Here is a 22,113-nt window from a genome sequence, read left to right on the forward strand (position 1 = left end):
GATAAGTATCCTTTATTTAATTAGTCAGGAAAAGTATATTGTATATTTGGAAAATTTTACCCAAAAAATTACACAAAAAGATTAAATTAAAAGCATCGTAATGTTTTACAATGTAAAATTAGTTAACTGGAAAAAAAAATGATAAAATACTGCCCACTGAAATACTGATGATGAAATACTGCTCATTGAAGCTAAAAATTACAGCATGACTATGACAGTTAATTCTACACATGGCTCATTATAATTTTATACAACTAGAATTTAAATTTAAAAACCTAAACTAAAAAGACATCTACACTACTGTATTAAACTATCTTAGGTCAGAAGGAACATAGTTTCCAGTATACATTCCTTTTAATCTACGCTAAAAGAAATTTTCATACATAAACCTGAAAACAAGAGACAGGCACCCAGTATTTCCCAGTTTCAGACCTCCTTTACAATCACTATATGAAGCCTCACACTCCACAACACTAATAGTAATAGTGCTAGCTCCAAAAGCAAATGGAGTTTAGTTAGTTCATTTCATCCATTTACCGAATAGCCACTTTGTCAGGTAAAAAGATACAAAAATAATAAAATCCAGTTTCTGCTCCTGTAGAAGAGAAACACAAAAGTTTGGATCCTCCAGCTTTATTTAGAAGCAACCCAAATTAGGCTCTTTTACAAGCCTGGGGAGGGATTAGGAAATCCTCACCAAAAAATAGGTACCTTTCCAGTCAACTCTTATTGTATGTTAATAATGAATTAATGAAATGTTTTTAAAAAAAATTTTCCTTAACCTTCTTCTAAGCATAGTATGAGTAATCAAATATTTTTAGAGAAGGAACCATATTAATATTACTTTGTCTCATACAAGCATACTTTCCTTAAAGGAAAACTGAAGCCATACAATGAAAATTTAATGTGATTATATGGCAAATTTACTTACAATTAGGTATTCTATGTAGAAAATAATAGAAAACTTAAAGTTAAAACACGGTAATTTCAAAAGAAGTCATAAAATTGGAACCTTTAAAGCAGGAAGGTACCTAACAGATCATCTAACCCAGGGTTTCTCAACTACAGCATTACTGACATTTGGAGCCACCCAGTTCTTTGCTGTAGAGGACTGTCCTGTGCATTGTAGGATGTTGAGCAGCATCCTAGTCTCTACCCACTATACGAAAGTAGCACACCCCACAGCTGTGATGAAAGAAATAAATGCCTCTAAACATTGTGAAAAGTCCTTGGCTAGGGTAGGGGTGGCAAAACAGCCTGCCCCTGAGGACCACTGATCTAATACAATTCTCTAATATGTTAAACAAAAATTGAGGCTTTAAGAGGTTTAACTAAACCATCCATAATTCCACAAACAGTAGCTGAATCAGGACTTGAATCCAAGCGTCTTGGCTCCTAGTATGATCTTTTCACCATATCATGAAAGCGAAAAGTGATTAGGAATCAAAATACAATCTGATGATAGTCTAAAACTATAATCTATCAGATACTCATGCATGAGGTATAGTTCAGATCATCACTAAGCATAATTCAGACATTCAATGGATAAACAGTATGGAGAAATGGTTATAGACTTGCAGAAAACGATTTTCGTTACATGACACTTCTCCATTCCAACAAATCTGATACACTTTCTCACTGTAAGATTTCAAGTATAACTGTGATTTGAGATTTACTATTAATTATGTCAATTCTAAGGTAAATATTAATCAAAATTATAAATTATTAAGGTTCCACTGACTACCAGTAGTCAACAGGCAGATGAGAAATTAATCCTCTGTTTTATAAAACAGACATATAGAAAAAATACTGGAAGTCTGAGGGAAAGGCATTTAAATACTTCATTAAAAGTTACTATCGGATAGGACTTTTAAAACTAGCAATAACTCAAATCAAATAAAAATCCAATAACCAAAATAAGAAATGTCCTGCTAGACCAAAAATTATGCTATGAAAAAACCACATTTGGAAACTTTATTTTATTGTTTAACTTCCAGGAATCTTGGTAATAATGTATTCAGAAGAGAAAATACACTGATCAGGTTAGATATGTAAACTAACATTTTAGATTGTAATTAAAATCTCTTAGCTGGAATAGACAAAAGCAAACATAAATGTCTTGTAAGTCTCACCTTCCGAGGAAATACCAGGACTGGCCAGAATTAGGATCTGCTTCCAAGGACTTTTGGAGATACTGAATAGCATAGCTTTCCTTGGTGGCTTTATCTCCCAGGAGATCTACAGTGTGATGCATCCAACCTGCAGTAAATGATTTAAAAATATTTACGTAAATGACTTAATTGTTCTTCTATGTTTAAGAATACCAAGTAGAAAACAAACCAAAAAAGTACTCTTTTTCTGTCAATTTATTAATTTAGTTTGTAGTACATATTTCCAAAATTTAGAACTGCCAATTCCGGCCGTTAAGAAAGTCAGTTTCTCACAGTAAGGTAGTAAAAGCTATGAAGAGCTTTCATTCAAGAGAAATTAAAACAATTTTTAGTACTGATATAACAGATTATAAATCAGACTTTTCTAATTTTGGTATCTGAAAAAATTTCAAGTTATGAAACAAAGAATATAAAGATGTTAAGTCTTATTTACTATTCCATATAAAAATAAATTAATGGGCTTTTTTTTTTTTTTTTTTGAGACGGAGTCTCACTCTTTTGCCAGGCTGGAGTACAGTGGCATGATCTTGGCTCACTGCCACCTCCGCCTCTCGGGTTCAAGCAATTCTCCTGCCTCAGCCTCCCGAGTAGCTGGGACTATAGGCGCGTGCCACCACGCCAAGCTAATTTTTGTAGTTTTAGTAGAGACAGGGTTTCACTATGTTGGCCAGGATGGTCTTGATCTCCTGACCATGTGATTCACCCGCCACGGCCTCCCAAAGTGCTGGGATAACAGGCGTGAGCCACAGCACCGGGCCAATTAAGAATCTTCAAGACATCCCATTAACAAAATGTTTATTTCCAAGGAATAAATACAAGGCTATAGAATCAACCATAGTTCAGATTAAAAAATATACACACAATCCTACTTCACTGGCCCTGGCTACATATATTCACACCCTATATAAGATAAGAACTATAAGCCAGGCACAGTGGCTCACACCTGTACTCCTAGAATTTGGGGAGGCTGAGGCAGAAGGACCACTTGATGCCAGGAGTTTGAGACCACCCTGGGCAACATAGAGAGAGACCTTGTCTTTACAAAAGAAATTTTTTAAATCAGCCAGGCGTGGTGGCATGCGCCTGTAGCCCTAGCTACTCAGGAGGCTGAGGTGGGACGATCACCTGACCCAAGGACTTTCAGGCTGCAGTGAGTTATGATCACGACACTATATTCCAGCCTGGGGGACAGAGCGAGACTCTGTCTAAAATAAATAAGCAAACAAACTATAAAGTATTTGATGAGTGAAAAAACAAACATTGCCTTCATAATAAAGCCTGAGTTTTGTCTGTAATTTTATCCATTAGGATTTTACTCGAGTTGTCTATACTTTTAAGAGTTATGAAAGTGTCAAAATATTTGTTTTTATTCAGTGATTTATAATTATTAAATTTTTATATATATTATCTAAAGATAAATGATAAAATCTAAGCTTAAGTGACTTTAAAACTATATAAAAAAAGTTGCATTATGAAAACATTCATATTGCTACAATGTTGGCTAAAAATTAAGAATAAATGATTTTCCCAGACCAAAAACAAAACTGTAAAAACAACCCAAATATCAAATACAAATAAGAAACATGACTCAATAATTAAACAACAAAATTAAAGGCTGGGGAGTTCTTTCACTATCTTTTTGGTGATAGCTACACATGACACCCAAACGAACAGATTCCCTCATGTTACACATTAGAATAGAACTGCATGCTCACAGTGTTAGACGTTCTACAGTTTTTAGATAAATTGTTTTATAGTCATTATAACTGATAAAGCTATGAAAACAAGCTCACCAACCACTCAGTGACATTAGATAAATCACAACTTCATTAAGTGCTTAAGCATATATCTGGCACAAAGGAAGTATTGAATCCTCCTTGGGTTAAATACTAGGGAGTAATTTTGATAATTTAAAAGGACCAGCTGTACTAAAGAATTATACTGAGACAGACTGTGGGAAGGACAACGCTAGGCAGAGAATAGAAATATGCTGGGTTCAGAATAATTTTATCAACTCTAAGCAAAGGAACAGAATATATGAGCCACATATTTGCCATACTCAACGTGTAAAAAACATAAAGAGAAGCATTTATAATACACTAAATGTATACTATTACATACCTAACTGTTGTAAGACAGTTGCTTTTACTTGTGCAGAAAGATTCTCCATCTGCAAAAGTTGTTCATAAGCTTCTTTTGCAGAATGATATTTCCTCTAAAGAGCAGAAAAAGAGATTTGGAGAAAAATTAACATAATCTTTAAAGAACTACTTCATATATTAAGAATTATACAATACTGATGTTTTAGCATTATTTTTAAAAACTGAAAGAAAAAAGTGATTTCATTATTGAATGTTTAACATTAGACAGCTGAGTAATAAGCCTTGTTCCAGAGTACCTAACACCAGTAAAACTGATATTCACTATAACAAAGTATCATTAAAATATGACTTTTAAGAATTTTCCAAATGCCAATAACATCATCTCAAATTTAATAACATAAGTGGTCTCAATTTATTCTACCTCCAAGTGCATAATCTGTCCGCTTAGAAACACTGAGCTCCCAAGCAACTCAATAAATAGAGCACATGTCAGGCCAGGCGCGGTGGTTCATGCCTGTAATCCCAACACTTTGGGAAGCCGAGGCAGGCGAATCACGAGGTCAGGAGTTCAAGACCAGCCTGGCCAACATAGTGAAACCACGTCTCTACTAAAAATACAAAAATTACCCAGGCATGGTGGCACGCACCTGTAGTCCCAGCTACTCGGGAGGCTGAGGCAGGAGAATCGCTTGAACCCGGGAGGAGGAGGTTGTGGTAAGCAGAGATTGCACCACTGCACTCCGGCCTGGGCAACAGAGCGAGACTCTGTCTCTAAATAAATAAATAAATAAATAAAGCACATATAAAAAATGCTGAAGACAAAATCTAAAGAAGTACAAAAGTAGTTAAAAATCTAAGTTTTAAAGATACAGTTTCTGGTGTATATAAAATATCCTTTAAAAATATTTCTAACGAATATAATTTTAAAGACATCAAAACTCTGATAGTTACAGACTAACAATGGTTGCAAGACTTAGGATTTCACAGGCAAATGTCTAAATGAAACCATTTAGCCACAGTTCTCAAGAGTACTGATATAACTGAAACTCTTTATTGCTACAGTTATAAACCTTAAGACAACTCCCCCAAAACAAAAGGAAAAAACTAACAAAAGAAAGGCTCATAAATATTACCTGTAAAACATACTTGGCAGAACAATGGATTGAAGTGGCTTTTATTCATATCATTACCAGTATATAACTGCCTGAGCAAACAAATTTTTTTTTTAAAAAAGTAGGTAGAAATACAAAACTAGCTGTATGAACCTCAGGCAAGTCACTTAAACTATGATTCAACATCAATAAACAACTGAAGCAATAAAACAAGAGCTAACATCCAATCTTGCTACCTACAGGGTTATCCTAATGATGGAAACAATTAAGGAGCTACATACACACACACACACACCACTAACTTAAGGAAGATTTGAGAGAACTGTCCATTGAGATGATCAGGGGTTTTTCCGTTTGTTTGTTTTTTTGAGACAGAGTGTCGCTCTTGCTGCCCAAGTTGGAGTGCAATGGCACAATCTGAGCTCACTGCAACCTCCGCCTCCCAGGTTCAAGTGAATTCTCCTGCTTCAGCCTCCCGAGTAGCTGGGATTACAGGCATGCGTCACCACGCCCGGCTACTTTTGTATTTTTAGTAGAGACGGGGTTTCTCCATGTTGGTCAGGCTGGTCTCGAATTCCCAACCTCAGGTGATCCGCCCGCCTTGGCTTCCCAAAGTGTTGGGATTACAGGTGTGAGTCAGCGTGCCAAGCAATCCAGAGTTATTAAATCAACTTTTACTTATCAGCTAAACTAGTTCCCCCCAAACACTCATCTGGTCTAAAAAAGTTAATTAAATAGGCCAAGGATAAGGGTCAAGTTATTCAATTCCTTCAACTGATAAATATTTGTTAAACACCTAATACATAACAGGAACTGCTAAGACTACACAGTAGTGAAAAATATATACAGAAAAAACAAATTAAGCATATTGTGCTGTGTATAACATTGTAATACTTCCCAGACGAAAAACGAGCGCATATTAAGTTTAGAGTACTAGCAGGCTGGACAGAAAATGCAAAGATTACTTCACAAAGACCTCCCTAATCCATTTAAAGACTACTGACTGTATCCTAAAACAATGGAGAACCACTGAATGATTTCAAGTAATGTGATCAGATGTAAATTTTAGGAAAACCACCTTCATGAATTATCTTAACAAATGTTAAAATATATCCCCCAGCACTGTAATAAAAACAATGACATACTTGAAAAAATGGTAGCATCATATTTGGAAATATGAAGTTAGATTTCTACCTCATACCATATAAAACAAAACCAGCAACTGCATTAAAGACCTGAATATGAAAGGTAAAAGTATAAAGTTAAGAGAAGAAAATGTAGGAGAACATTTCCTTGAGATGGGAGAGAATTTATTGGACATGATCAAAAAAACACAAATCATAAAGAAGAGTAAAGATCTGACTCAAAAAGCATAGGCAGAAAAACAGGCAATGGACATAAGTAACCAACACATAAAAGGTGAAAAAAAATGTAAAAAACTCTACTCCTCTAGAAATCAGAACATACAAGCTTAAATGACATAACACCTTCTACCTTTAAGACTGGAAAACATAAATTTGAGTAATTCCAAGTATTGTAGGGATGTGAGTAAAGGAGAACACTCATGTCCTGGTGGAAGGGGATTTACTCAAAAAATTAGGAATACAAATATCCTACAATTCAGCAATCTTACTCTTGGAATATGTATGCCAAGGAAACCTTTCCACAGGTAATGTTCTAAACAGTACTGCTTGTAATATGGAGAAGTTGGTGGGCAATCTAAGTTTATGCCACTAGACAAGTGGAAACAAAATATGATGGATGCTTATAGAACATTAAATAGGAATTATAAATGATGTGTAAAAAAGTAACATGAATTTATCTTTAATAGTGTTGAGTAGAAGTTTTGCCTCTGACAATATTTGGAGTGGCATTCCACACACAGCTTCACATTCTGGATAAAATATAAAAGTCAACTACCAGATGGCACTGGAGAGAAACGAAAATCAGGCAAAACCAAAGGAAAAGCTCACACTTAAAGGAAGGAAATGGCACTAGATGAGTAACCCCCTTTTTCTTGGATTTTCACCTGAAGGCAGGCTTCAACTGGTACTTGGCTGGCTAGAACTCAAATAGAAATGGCAGTCTTACTACCCTGAAGAACCATAGGACAGATTTTGAGGCTACTGTAAGAGTTGGAAGTGAGGGGAGAAATCCCAGTCAGGAGACAGAATGGAAACACCAAATTCCACACATAAAACTCTGCCCAAAGCTCTAACTGTGAATTATGCATGAACAGAACAGATAATGAGCAGCCTAAAAGAACTAGAAAGAGATTTCAGTTGCTGCCATTACAAGGGTGACAAAGTTTAGAGTGTGAATTGACCGGCTAATAAAGCAAAAATATATCAATCTTCAGAAAAATACAGTCAATCTCTACAATGTATTATTCATGATATGCAGGATAAAAATTATTAAATTTATGAAGATCAGGAAAATTTTACCTATATTCAAAAGAAAAGAAAATGAAAACCAACTGTGAAATTACTCAGATGGTGAAATTTGTAGTTTTTTATTTTTATTTTTTTGAGATGCACTCTGTGTCGCCCAGGCTGGAGTGCAGTGGCGCGATCTTGGGTCACCGCAACCTCTGCCTCCTGGGTTCAAGCAATTCTCCTGCCTCTGTCTCCCGAGCAGCTACGATTACAGGCGCGCCACCACGTCCGGCTAACTTTTTGTATTTTTAGTAGAGATGGGGGTCTCGCCATGTTGTTCAGGCTGGTCTCGAACTCCTGACCTTAGATGATCCGCCAGCCTTGGCCTCTCAAAGTGCTGGAATTACAGGCAACAGCCACCGCGACTAGCCCTGTAGATAATTTTAAAGCAGATATTTAGGCTGGGTGTGGTGGCACGTGCCTGTAGTCCCAGCTACTTGGAAGGCTGAGGCACAAGAATCGCTTGAACCTGGGAGGCAGAGGTTGTGTTGAGTCGAAATTATACCACTGCACTCCAGCCTGGGCAACAGAGCCAGATACTGTCCAAAAAAAAAAAAAAAAGCAGATATTGAACAATGTTGACAAAAAGAAAAATATAATCCTAATGAATTAATGTACAAAAAATCATACTCCAGAAAGAGAAACAAAAGGAAATTCCAGAACTAAAAAATGTTAATCTGAAATTTAAAAAAGAAAATCACTATATGGATTGAATAGCAGATTGGAAAGTATATCAAAAAAAAAAAAAGATATCAGTGCATTTGAAAACATGTCACTAGAAAGCATACAGATTGAAGTGGAAAAAACACACACACCACATACATACAAAAGTTAAAAGTTAAAAAAAAAAAAAAGAAGAAAGCATCTAAGATGTTTGAGGCAATAGCATATAGTCTACCATACATGTAATTGGAGTCCAAGAAGAGAAAAACGGTGGAGCAGAAAAAATATTTGACAAATCAATGGCTGAGAATTTTCCAAAACTGATAAAATATATCAAACCCCAGACTTAAAATACTATTAGTATAATTATAAAGAAAAAAAAAAATCTGAGCACAGTGAAGTCAAATTTTTGAAAAACAAATTTAAAGAGAAAGACCTTTTAAAAGCAACCAGAGCAAAACAATACAATACAAAGGATACAATAGGAATGACAGCTAACTTTATCCAACCATATCAATAATCAAATTAAGTATAAATGAACCAGACACTCCAAACCACCACCACCACCACCACCACCACCAATAAAAGAGACTGCCAGAATAGATTTACAAAAGGAAGAGTCAAGAACATTATATTTATGGGATGGACATTACAGGTCCCAAGAATTTAAGAACAATACCTTTATCATATACTCAGTTTCTACATGTACTTGGGTTTATTCCTGGGCTTTCTAGGATATTTCGCTGATCTGTCTATTCACATGCCAGTACCACATTTTTAATTATACAGGTTTTATTGGGTTAGTATATCCCATACAATCATCCCACCCGTTTTATCCTAGCAATTTTTGCATGTTTTTCCATATCAACTTAGCTAACTCCTAACAAAAGTTTGTTGGTATTTTTGATGTTCTGTTACACTAAGGTTTAATCAACATCTTTATACCGCTGAGTCACAGTCCCTCTCTTAAGTTTATTCCTAAGTATTTAATATACTTTGCTGAACACTCTAAATATAATTTTTTCCTGTTATGTTCTGACTACTGTTGTTGAAGCTTATTAATTCTGTATGTAAATTTGTGCCTATAACTTACTGCTCTCTCTTATAATACCGAGGACTAATGGAAATAGTAGGCATCTTCACCTTGCTCCTGATTCTAGTAAAAAGGTCTCTAGAATTTTGCCTTAAGTAAAATTCTGACTTTGAAACTAAAGCATATGTATTTTATCACGATAAGAAGGTAACCCTCAATTCCTATGTATAAGAGTGTTTTTATTAGAAATGGGTATGGAATTTATCAAAGATTTTTTCAGAATCTATGGTGATAATGATTTAACTTCACCTTTAGCTCTATTATTACAATATCAATAGATTTCCTAAGATTCAGTCAACCTTGCATTCCTGAAATGAATGACACTTGGTCATTGTATATTGTTGTGTTTTTTTAATGAGATAAAGTATTGTTTGTTAATATTTTATTAGCATTTTTATACCAATATTCATCATGATACTAGTCTGTATATTGATTCTCTTATTATACTGTCTTTTATTAGGTTCGGATATAATACTCGCTTCAAAACACAAAGGAAAAACAGTATGACTGTTTCTCAAAAAATTAAACACAGAATTACCACATGATCCAGCAATTCCACTTCTGGGTATATTGCAAAAAGAACTGAAAGCAAGAACTCTAACAACTTACATACACACCTACGGTCAAGCAGCACTATCCACAACAGACAAAAACTGGAGGCAAACCAAGTGTCCATCAACAGATGAAATGGATAAACAAAATGTGGTGTATCCATACAATGGAATATTATTCAGTCTTAAAAAGGAATGGAATTCTGACACAGGCTACAACATATACAAACCATACAGACATTATGCTAAGTGAAATAAGTCAAATGCAGAAGCACAAATATTGTATGATTCCGCTTTTTTTTTTTTTTTCTTGAGAGACAGTCTTGCTCTGTCACCCAGGCTGGAATGCAGTGGCGGGATCTTGGCTCACTGCAACCTCCACCTCCTGGGTTCAAGCGATTCTCCTCCTCAGTATCCTGAGTAGCTGGGACTACAGTCACTTGCCACCATGCCCGGCTAATTTTTGTATTTTTAGTACAAGTGGAGTTTCACCATGTTGGCCAGCCTGGTCTCGAACTCGTGGCCTCAAATGATCCACCCCGTGGCCTCACAAAGTGTTGGGATTACAGGCATGAGCCACCGCACCTGGCAGATTCCACTTTTATGAGATACCTAGAGTGGTCAACTCACAAAGACAGAAAGTAGAATAGTGGTTGCTAGGAGCCCAGTGAAGGTGGTAACGGGGAATTATTACCTAATGGATACTTTGAGATGATGAAATAGTTTTAGTGATGAATGGTGGTGACAGCTGCACAACAATACAAATTTACTTAATGTCAGTGAGTTGTACACTTAAAATTGGTTAAAATGGTAAAATCCTATGTACTCATGAAATAAACCCTACATATTTATCACATACCTATGTATCAGCTGAAATTTTTTTCTTTATTTAGAGTTCTTGGATTCGTGTAAAGTACTTATCTATATTATAGACGTCTAATATAGATAAGTATTATAGCACTTATCTATATATTATTTTGCTATATAGTATAATAACAAAGATAAGTCTATAGTGTTTTGTTAATATATTAATGCTTGACAGAAAAGTGTTAAAAATGAAACATTATAAACTGTTATTCAAAACAACATTATTTGTAATTATTCCTCAAAGAGGAGTAAATTAGTTAACAGTACATCTATATGTAAAGGGATATGATGCAGCTCTACACATACTGATACAGAATGATTTCCAAGACACAATATTAATTTAAAATTTAAAGCAAGGTCAGAAGAGAACATCCATTATTGGCTATCATTTGAATAAAATTAAATACAAGAAATATACATGCAAACATAGGTGGACTTGCTTATATATACACTGAGTTTCTCTGGAAGGATTAAAAACCACTGGTAACACTGATGGCTTTAGGGAGGGGAGTAGATGCCTGGGGAAGTGGAAGGAAGAGGATACTTCACTGTGTATTCTTTCAAAACTTTTCATTTTGGATTATCTATTCAAAAATAACTAACATTTTAGTAACAGAATGGAAAGGGAGAAATTCTCTATCTTGAAACTTTAAAGGCTATAAGAATTAAGATGGTAAACTGCTCAAATTATTTCACTAAACTCAAGAAAAAGAAAAGCAGCCCAGTTAATACTATTATTACTGTAGAAAAAAACGATCTGAAGGTCCCAGCTAATAAAACAGGAAGGTAAATTAATTCATCAATATAAATGTTCAAGAATAATTGACAATATATTTGGAGATATGACATTACACAGTCATGCATCACTTAACAATTTCATCGTTGTGCAAGCATCAGAGTATACTTACACAAACCTAGATGGCATTGCCTACTACACATCTAAGCTATACAGTATAGCCTCTTGCTTCTGGCTACAACCTGTACAGCATGTTACAATACAGAATACTAAAGACAATTACAATACAATGGTAAGTATGTAAACATAGAAAAGGTACAGTTAAAAAAAACATAGAAAAAGTACAGTAAAAATATGTTATTATAATCCTATGGGACCACCATCATATATGTGATCCTTTGTTAATCAAAACATCATTGTGAGGCACATGTACAGAGAAGCAAAGTTATCTTTATTTATAGATGGTATGACAATATACATAGAAACCTATGAGAATCATTTTTTTCCCTTCCTTTAAACAGTCTCACTCTGTCATCCAGGCTGGCATGCAGTGGTGCCACCTCGGTTCACTGCAACCTCCGCCTCCCCAGGTTCCAGCGATTCTCCTGCCTCAGCTACCCAAGTAGCTGGGATTACAGACACATGCTACCACACTCAGCTAATTTTTTCTATTTTTAGTATAAACAGGGTTTCGTCATGTTCCCCAGGCTAGTCTTGAACTCTGGGCTTCAAGTGATCCACCTGCCTCGGCCTCCCAAAGCACTGGGATTACAGGTGTGAGCCACCACACCCGGCCAATCTATTTTTTAATCTAATAAAATATTAACAGCTTGTCTATAAGATCATAAAAGATAAAAATACAGGGTTAGGGGATAAGAGCTCATGAAAATTAAACCCAAATGCCTATTATTAAATTTAACAATATTTTTTTTAATCCTGTACTCATATCTCTACAAAAGACCTCTCTTGTTTTTCCTTTTTGTTTGAGATGGAGTATCGCTTTGTCACCCAGGCTGGAGCACAGCGGCGAGATCTCGGATCACTGCAACCTCCACCTCCCAGGCTCAAGAGAACCTTCCACCTCAGTCTCCCAAGCAGCTGGGACTACAGGCGTGCACCACCACATCCCACTAAGTGTCGTATTTTTGGTAGAGATGGGGTTTCACCATGTTGCCCAGACTGGTCTCAACCTCTTGAGCTCAAGTGATCCACCCACCTTCGCCTCCCAAAGTGCTGGAATTACAGGCATGAGCCACCGCACTCGGCCAAGACCTTTTTGCTTTCAAACATTGTAAGCTCAATACCACAAACCATTGTACTTGCTAACATTTCTTTAACACCATTCTAGGTAAAGTGGTATTCCATAACTTTAGTTTTAATTATGATCTTAGGATTTAATCCTGTGAAGGTAATGCGGGGAGAGGGCCCTCGGGGATTATGAAATGATACTTCTTCATTTATTAGTGGGGAAGACTTCTTCCTATGTAGAGAAGTAGAGAAACTTCCCTTGAACTATTTTTTGCCCAGCAGTAGCCATTAAATACATGTCATTTAAATTTCCTAGATCCATATTCATAAATAGGGTCCATTGGTAAAAATTGGTGGAACTATATAAAAACTAACTTTTAATAGGTAGGTAAGCAGGCCATCTTGCTTCTCTTAATTTTTCACTTGAAAATTCTATAGTAGGGTTTTTCTAATCCTTTCATATGCTTACAGTGTCATCCTCCTGCCACCTAACAATTATGTACTGTTTGCCATGAGTTTATTCTTTTGTTTAATCTGAATCAGTATTAAAATTTATCAAATGAATCAATGGGAGGAGGGCCCTGTGCCCACATTACCTTCACAGGATTAGATAGTAAGACCAACAGACAACTTCACATCAGAAACAATGAGAGCCAAAAGACAATGTATTGTGAATTTCAAAGCAGTCAGATAAACAGAATTCCATCTCCAGCAAAAATACTCGTTAAAAATAAAGGTTAAAAAAACTTCTGCTTCTTTAGCTAATGACAGACCAATGATCTCAGAGAGAACTAGAAAAACTAAAGTATGGGGTAGGGGGGATGGGGAGGCAAAGGGGGGTTGGGGGGGTTGAGGTACCCAGAAATCTGATGCTAATTTTTTAAAGCTCCCCATGACAGCTCTGATTTATAAAGCTTCCCAGATAATTCTGCCACAGAGCTGGGTCTGGGAACCACCAACATAATGATCTCAAACTATCTGATTACATCCTATAACAATATAAATAATGGGATGTAGCAGGATCTTGTATCTGGTGGGTATGAACTCTGCATGGCACATATATGCCTTATTGTAATACTTGGGCCAAAACATCAAAACAAACCTTATAAATTATGTAGGCATTAAAAAAAACAACAACAGTATTTGTTTCCTAAAAAGCTGTAAAAAATTTATGTCGGCCGGGCGCGGTGGCTCACGCCTGTAATCCCAGCACTTTGGGAGGCCGAGGCAGGTGGATCACCTGAGGTCGGGAGTTCGAGACCAGCCTGGCCAACATGGTGAAACCCCGTCTCTACTAAAACTACACAAAATTAGCTGGGCGTGGTGGTGGGCGCCTGTAATCCCAGATACTTGGGAGGCTGAGGCAGGAGAATTGCTTGGACCTGGGAGGTGGAGGTTGCAGTGAGCCAAGATCACGCCACTGCACTCCAGGCTGGGTGACAGAGCAAGACTCCATCTCAAAAAAAAAAAAAAAATTTATGTAAACTATGATGACCTAATTTTGAGTCTCATACAAATTTATTTCTGATTTTCCATACCACTGCCTAAAATGAACGTGTTATACTTTTATTTATTTTACTTTAAGCTCTGGGATACATGTGCAGACTGTGCAGCTTTATTACATAGGTATACACACATGTACCATGGTGGTTTGCTGCACCTATCAACCCCATCATCTAGGTTTTTCCCACATGCATTAGGTGTTTGTCCTAATGCTCTCCCTCCCCTTGCCTCCAACACCCCCCACCGAATGTGTTATACTTTTATCATACAACTAAGCAAAATCAAGATGTATCAATCTTGACTGTATTAACCAACACACACAAAACCAAGATGTTCTAAAATTTAAAAGTTTTTTAAAGTAAAGGAGCCATGAAATTAATGGCAAGGACATCAGGAGGTGATTCTTGATGCTTTTCCAATAATGACACATAGAAGAGTTATTTCAGTCTTAAGAAAAAGCAAAAGAATTTTTAAAAAAAACAATGCATTACAACAACCATCTATAAACATTCTGAAAAGCAAGGCATTTGGCATCAAGAATAAGATAAATCTTAAATATAGCCATTTGAGCTTGCAAATGATCTACATCAAGTTCAGCTGTTTCTTTTTTTCTTGAGACACAGTCTCACTCTGTTGCCCAGGCTGGAGTGCAGTGGCAAGATCTCAGCTCGCTGCAACCTCCATCTCCCAGGTTCAAGCAATTCTTGTGTCTCAGCCTCCCAGGTAGCTGGGATTACAGGCGCTTGCCACCATGCCCGGCTAATTTTTTATATTTTTAGTAAAGATGAGGTTTCATCATGTTGGCCCAGGCTGGTCTCAAACTCCCGGCCTCAAGTGATCTGCCCGCCTTGGCCTCCTGAAGCAGTGAGATTACAGGCATGAGCTACCACGCCCAGCCGCAAATGGATCAAGTTTAAAGGAAAATATTAAATGGAATTTATTTGTACACAGCAAACACTCCTTGGAATAACTGTTTTACTAAGCAGCATCTTGATCACATTTAATGAGTATAAAATACAAAATTTACCTAAGAAGTAATGCCCAGAACTCCATTAAATTATCTGTACATTTCTGATTTCAGTAAAGCATGATAGGAGTGATGATTTTTGTTTGCTTTTGTTTTAAATAGAGTAAGTTAAAATACTTACCTGGGTTTCATATAAGTGGGCAATGTGAAATTGAACTGCAAAGGATGAGGCAAAATAAAAAATCAGTAATAGTACAGCAGAATTTGGGGCAAATTAAGTAAGAATAACAAAATAGCAAACATTATCACAGTCTACACTATATAGATTTAAGTAATAGAAAATCACAACTTTTATTTGCTTTTACTAAATAGACCATACAAAAAACACACGAAAGAATATAATCATGATAAGAAATCACATGTATTCATTGTTGGTCATTATCAAATGAAATTTCTGTCAATGTAATTATTAAAATTAGCATTAAATCTATAGCAAGTGAATATATGTTTTACAAAGTTCAAAATGGCAACATTAAGCAAATACAGAAAACCTTTATAATCTATACATTTCAAAACACAGTATTTAAAAACTGAATCCCAAGTCAAACAAGAGTAAAATCAATATTTAATTTAAAAATATTAAAACCAAACTACAAACCAGTGATGACATAAAAAATTCAAAGAGAAATAAGTTTTACAAAGACAATAAGGAGCCTGGTGTTGAAAAGAGTAACACTGGCTCAAAGTAGGTACTCTACATTTGTTGTGACATCAGGCATTATCATAGTTATCAAGTAATCAAGTAGACTGTCTAAACTATCCAAATCAACTAAACTGTAATGGCCTAAAGTCTCTAAATAGAAAACATGCTCTCCCATTTGAGTGACCAACCACCTTGTAGCACTCATGATGGTTCAAATGTTTCAAATTCAACAGTTTTCTGCCATGTGGCACTCATCCTACCTATGCAGACATTTTTCTCTCAAGAGTAATGATCTACAACTGAGATTCAAACAGAGTAGAATAAAACGAGGATTTACCAAAATATTTAGTTTGACATTTATGTGACATCCCTAAAAAATTATCATTCAACTGACTTACCAAAGTTACCTTTTAGGTACTAGACCATAATGAATTAAGGATAATCAGTTGTTTTCTTATAAACTAATTTGAAAAGAATTTTAACCATCTATATATTGTAGATGGTTTATATAACCTGGATATATAATTAAGAAAAACGTATAAATTGAAACTTTATAAATTACTAAACCAATGACTCAATTTGTTCAAATCGAACCTTATCTTAGAAACTATAAAATATTGCTGCATGTTATTTTTCTACCATTTATTCTACAAACATCCTAATCAGTACTGGATCCTGAATTTCATTTAAGAAAATAAAAATCCTTCGAATTTTCACAGGAAATTACCTTTAGTAAAAGTATGACGTAATTCATCTGGCTTAAATGATGATTTAATCCATACTATTTCTAAATCCATGTTATACTAAAAATTCTACAGGGTTTTTGCTGATTCAACAAATTCCTAGGGCATTTCTAAAGACTAAGACTACTTTTCACTAATATCTCTCTATACTCTTTTAAGTGATTTACAGGAGGCTAAGGCAGGAAGATCACTTGAGTGCAGGAGTTCGAGGTTGCAGTTGAGCTACTCTGGCACCACTGCATTCCAGCCTAAGTGGCAGAGAAAGACCCCGTCTCAAAATGAAACAAAAAACAAAAACAAAAAAGTAACTTAAAGCAAAATACTGACTTTTTAAAACACGAATCCTTTGTAGGACTGAAACTGTCATTAATTGCTCGATTTTTCTTATACCAATTAAAAATTTTATTTTTCGGCTGGGTGCGGTGGCTCACGCCTGTAATCCCAGCACTTTGGGAGGTCGAGGTGGGTGGATCACGAGGTCAGGAGACCGAGACTATCCTGGCTAACACGGTGAAATCCCGTGTCTACTAAAAATACAATTTGCTGGGTGTGGTGGCAAGCACCCATAGTCCAGCTATGCGGGTGGCTGAGGCAGGAGAACGGTGTGAACCCCGGGGAGTTGGACCTTGCAGTGAGTTGAAATCGCGCCACTGCACTCCAGCCTGGGCGACAGAGCGAGACTCTGTCTCAAAATAACAATAATAATAATAATTTATTTTTCAAGTAAGAAGGTTTTTGAGAAATTCAGCATCAGTGAATATTCTTAAACCTTTTTACTGGATACTTTAGCATATATTAAGTAATTACACCTAAATACATATCGATAAACATATAATCAACCCAGTCTGCTTTTGAAAAGACACCTACATAGAAGTAGAAAATAATTGTTTGGAAAAAAATACTTCGTTAGAACATGCTTCATAAATGCATTCTTTTCTAATTAATTGAAAAATGTCAACTCAAACTTTCTAAATGATACATAAAACTATCATAAAAGTCACAAATGTCTTCATAATTACCAGTAATTTTTATCCCACACAGTAGGAATCAGTAAGCTATCAGATAAGAATCTTTATATACTCATATGTTTCCCAAAAGACCAGCAAAATCTGTTTTTAATCCTACCAAGTCATCTACAATATAATACACAACAGAAAAAAAAATCAATCTTGTTCATTAGTGAAGATACTGTTAATTCAACAACTCACTTCACTGGCCTATCTATTTTAGACACAGGCTGTTCACAATATCTGGTCTTGCAGGTTCCATTTGTGTAAGTAGCCATGGCAACCAATACAGTTATATTAAACAATTCTAAAAGAAAAAACTGCACAGAATTATCACTAACATTATTTTTATTTGCCATGAAGTGATCTGAATACATGTAGAAAACTACAGTACTTAATAATACTTACTTTCAGCATTGGACAAAGTGCAGGGATTACAGTCAACCAAAGCTAACTGAAAATGCTGCAAGAGGAGAGTGAGAAAATTAATGCACTCAATTTAGAGTCACATAAAAGCATCTTAAGATACTTTTCAGGTATGTAAGGTCTAAAATAATAATAAATACATGCTGTGCAAATAAAATACACTAGCCTACTAACTAGAAATACTTTGAACATTTACTGCTGACAACTGACATGCTGTGGGGTTATTTTCTTGAGAAAGCTGAGAATAGAGAATTGAAGAAGAATTAATTTTATCAAGTTATCCTATGTATACTTTTATTTATATGAAAAAGGTGAAGATTTTTAAGTCAAGTAAACAGGAAGTGTTATACAACAGTTTAAACAGAGAACATATCATTATTTTTAAAAATCTAAGTCGAAGTCTGATGGTATTGTCAGAACACCACTGCTTATCTCAAAATGAGACATGGACTTCTGAAACAAAAATTCACTATGAGAATTGTCATAGAGGGTAAAACTTTCCATCTTTACTGATCTTTCAATAATCACTGTACTTAAGTGCCTTTTAAAATAGCCTGTGTCCAATTTCATCTACCAAATATAACCGTCCTTTTACAATGTGACAATATATGTATAGAATTTGTGAAATTTCCCAGTCAACAATAAACCACTAATATAGTATCCACTTGTAACAGTATTGTATAAGCACATTAACATCAATGCATAACACTAATTTTTAGGAATGCATATTATCAAGAACACTGGGTGACATTTAATATCTAGTTTATCAACATTAAACAAGGTAGATAAATTAAGACAAACAAGTAACAGAGTTGGTATAAAATCTAAGTTTAAAAAGATGAGTAAATCTCTTTAAACTCTTCTAAATAACATTCCTACAAATGTATATTCAAATTTTCTGAGCCTCTACAAATTTTTAGCATTAAAAGTAATTAACAAAGTGGAAAGCATTAAAAAAATGACCACAATAAATTCATTCCTATCCACAATCCAAAAATCTAAAGAGTTACCGATGTTGGCTACCCAAAAGTCACAAGGAAGGAAAAATTAGAAAACATCATTTGGTATGAGCACTGGCTATTATTAATGTATTCATTCAAAATGTCTCTTGGCTAGGCACGGTGGCTCACGCCTGTAATCCCAGCACTTTGGGAGGCCGAGGTGGGTGGATCACCTGAGGTCAGGAGTTCAAGACCAGCCTGACCAATATGCTGAAACCCCATCTCTACTAAAAATAAAAAATTAGCCGTTCATGGTGGTGAGCGCCTGTAGTCCCAGCTGCTCAGGAGGCTGAGGCAGGAGAATTCCTTGAACCCAGGAGGCAGAGATTGCAGTGAGCCAAGAGCGTGCTACTCCACTCCAACCTGGGCGACAGAGACTCCATCTCAAAAAAAAAAAAAAGTCTCTGATGTGCATGCATAATTAGGCCAGCCAACACTTGTAGTAGTCTTAAAACTTAAAGCTGATTACATCTTCTGAATGGGTAAATTACTAACAAATGACTGTGACCCTTAAATGTTAAATGTTTAATTTATCCAACAAGTATTTATCAAGAGCCTATAATGCCCTAAGGACAACGCAGACACTAGGGATGCAATGGTCAACAAAACAAACGTGAAAAATCATTTGCCATGGTTGACTGAATGAAAAAAATCTAACATTTGGACACTTTGAAAACTGCTTTTATTTTCCCTTGGCCTACTAAGCAGACTACGTCTTCACACATCCGTTTAGTGTGCTACCACAGCAATAGAAAACAGACTATTTTAAAACGTTTGAGTACTATGAAGCAAGCATGCTTTATAATCAATTGCTTTCCTCTAGACAAAAAGAGCAGAAGAGTAGTCACACATTCAGATTGTACTACATCTCTAAGTCTAATTTGTCCTGTAAGCATAAATTAATATTTAGATAGATTTTTTTTTTTTTTTTTTTTAAGATGGAGTTTTGCTCTGTCGCCCAGGCTGGAGTGCAGTGGCCAGATCTCAGCTCACTGCAAGCTCCGCCTCCCGGGTTTACACCATTCTCCTGCCTCAGCCTCCCGAGTAGCTGGGACTACAGGCGCCCGCCACCTTGCCCGGCTACTTTTTGTATTTTTTAGTAGAGATGGGGTTTCACCGGGTTAGCCAGGATGGTCTCGATCTCCTGACCTCGTGATCCGCCCGTCTCGGCCTCCCAAAGTGCTGGGATTACAGGCTTGAGCCACCGCGCCCTGCCTATTTAGATAGATTCCTAACTGAGCCATCAAAGGATACAAACTGAAATGAGAAGAAACAGCCTTCAATATGGCAATATTTTAGTTTTACTATTTCGCTGAAACACCACAAGAAGAATAGAGACATAGAATTCAAATAGCCTAGCCTACACTTCATCTATCAGTAATTCAAGATTCTGCAATGAAACCTGGCAGGAGTATTTTTTGACCATGTTTTGTGTAATTATTAAGCAATCTTAAAAGCAGCAATTAAGTTACTGATGCACTATTTCAAGCCCACAACACTATGAAATACCAAACATTTCCAAGCATAGGAAAATTACTCAGCAAGAGAATACACATTAGTTGGGCACGGTAGCTCACGCTTGTAATCCCAGCACTTTGGGAGGCCGAGGCAGGCAGATCACCTAAGGTTAGGAGTTCGAGACCAGCCTGGCCAGCATGGTGAAACCCCATCTCTACTAAAAATACAAAAATTAGCCGGCATGGTGGCGGGCGCCTGTGGGGGAAAAAACGAGAATCTGTTTCAAAAAATAAAAACAAAAAAAACCCACAAATGAATACACATTCAAAAACATCCACTATGAGAATGAAAGAACTTACAGAATAATTACTAAGTGTTCATAAGAAACTAACACCATTCTACATAAAGAAAAACACTGATAACGCCATTCAGCACTCTCAGAGAGATGAAGAACCAGGGTGGGGATAACATGACCACAAAGCCTCATTTCCAGGACCTAAACCAGATGCAAAATAGATGTACCTATTAACATATACACCAGTATAAAGGACTATCAATTATGATAACCAGCCCACAAACCTGAAAATACCATGGTAAAATATCCAGCACCCTTCCCTGCAACCAACAGAGGCAGCTAGGAAACATCTGTGCCTCTCACTGAAACACTGCAGTGCTGAAACTGGCTACTGCTGTGTGAAATAATTATTATGCAGAAGAGGCCTCTGCAGTTCAAAGACTATATACAAACCTGAAGGCGGAAAGCAGTCTACAGAAAATTAGTTTCCAAGCAAGAAGATTTACTTATGACTTTTTTTTTTTTTTTTTTTTTTTTATGTTATAGAGATTTTCTTTTCATGGAGCACTTCTGTCCAATTTAACGCAAGGTTTGATTCATTACTATTTCTGTTGACATCTTTATCACCAAAGTCACCTTTTGTTTTAAAAGCCTTCAACGTGTTCAATATTTCAAAATAATGTTACAGTATTTTGCCTAATACAGCCAACGAACTTTATTTCTATTGGGGGGGAGAAATCTATATTCATGTAATTAACACATAAAACTTGAGTTTCAAGACTTTATTTCCCTTTAAATTGTTTTATTTCTAGGTGTATATAGTCTGATTATCTCATGAATCTTTTCACTTGTAGAACCCTTCAACTGTATTCCCAATCCCGAAAACAAGCAACGGGATAATTTTTTGCAATTGACAAATTATGTATTTAGTTATAAGTAATTAATTTGGAGCAATGTTTCAATTCCAGTACCAATCTAGAATGTTCTGATTCAGTGGGTTGTAGGCAACAACCTGCAAACCAGAAAAAAGCT

The 22,113-nt window shown here is 35.9% G+C and overlaps 1 protein-coding gene across 17 annotated transcripts in view; it reads right to left on the reverse strand.

Annotated features, from left to right (window-relative positions):
- KDM6A (lysine demethylase 6A) overlaps window positions 1-22,113 on the reverse strand; it is a 236,129-nt gene that overhangs the window by 57,260 nt on the left and 156,756 nt on the right. For all 17 annotated transcript variants that reach the window (XM_033201802.1, XM_033201801.1, XM_033201800.1 and 14 more), the window contains 4 exons: window positions 18,310-18,364; window positions 15,630-15,664; window positions 4,293-4,386; window positions 2,133-2,259 (listed from right to left, as the gene is read on the reverse strand). In XM_033201802.1, coding sequence (XP_033057693.1) covers window positions 2,133-2,259; window positions 4,293-4,386; window positions 15,630-15,664; window positions 18,310-18,364 — 311 coding nt within the window. The remainder of the gene's footprint in view (window positions 1-2,132; window positions 2,260-4,292; window positions 4,387-15,629; window positions 15,665-18,309; window positions 18,365-22,113) is intronic.

The sequence above is a fragment of the Trachypithecus francoisi genome, unplaced genomic scaffold, assembly GCF_009764315.1.
Source record: "Trachypithecus francoisi isolate TF-2019V2 unplaced genomic scaffold, Tfra_2.0 Lachesis_group6, whole genome shotgun sequence".
Lineage (NCBI taxonomy): Eukaryota > Metazoa > Chordata > Mammalia > Primates > Cercopithecidae > Trachypithecus > Trachypithecus francoisi.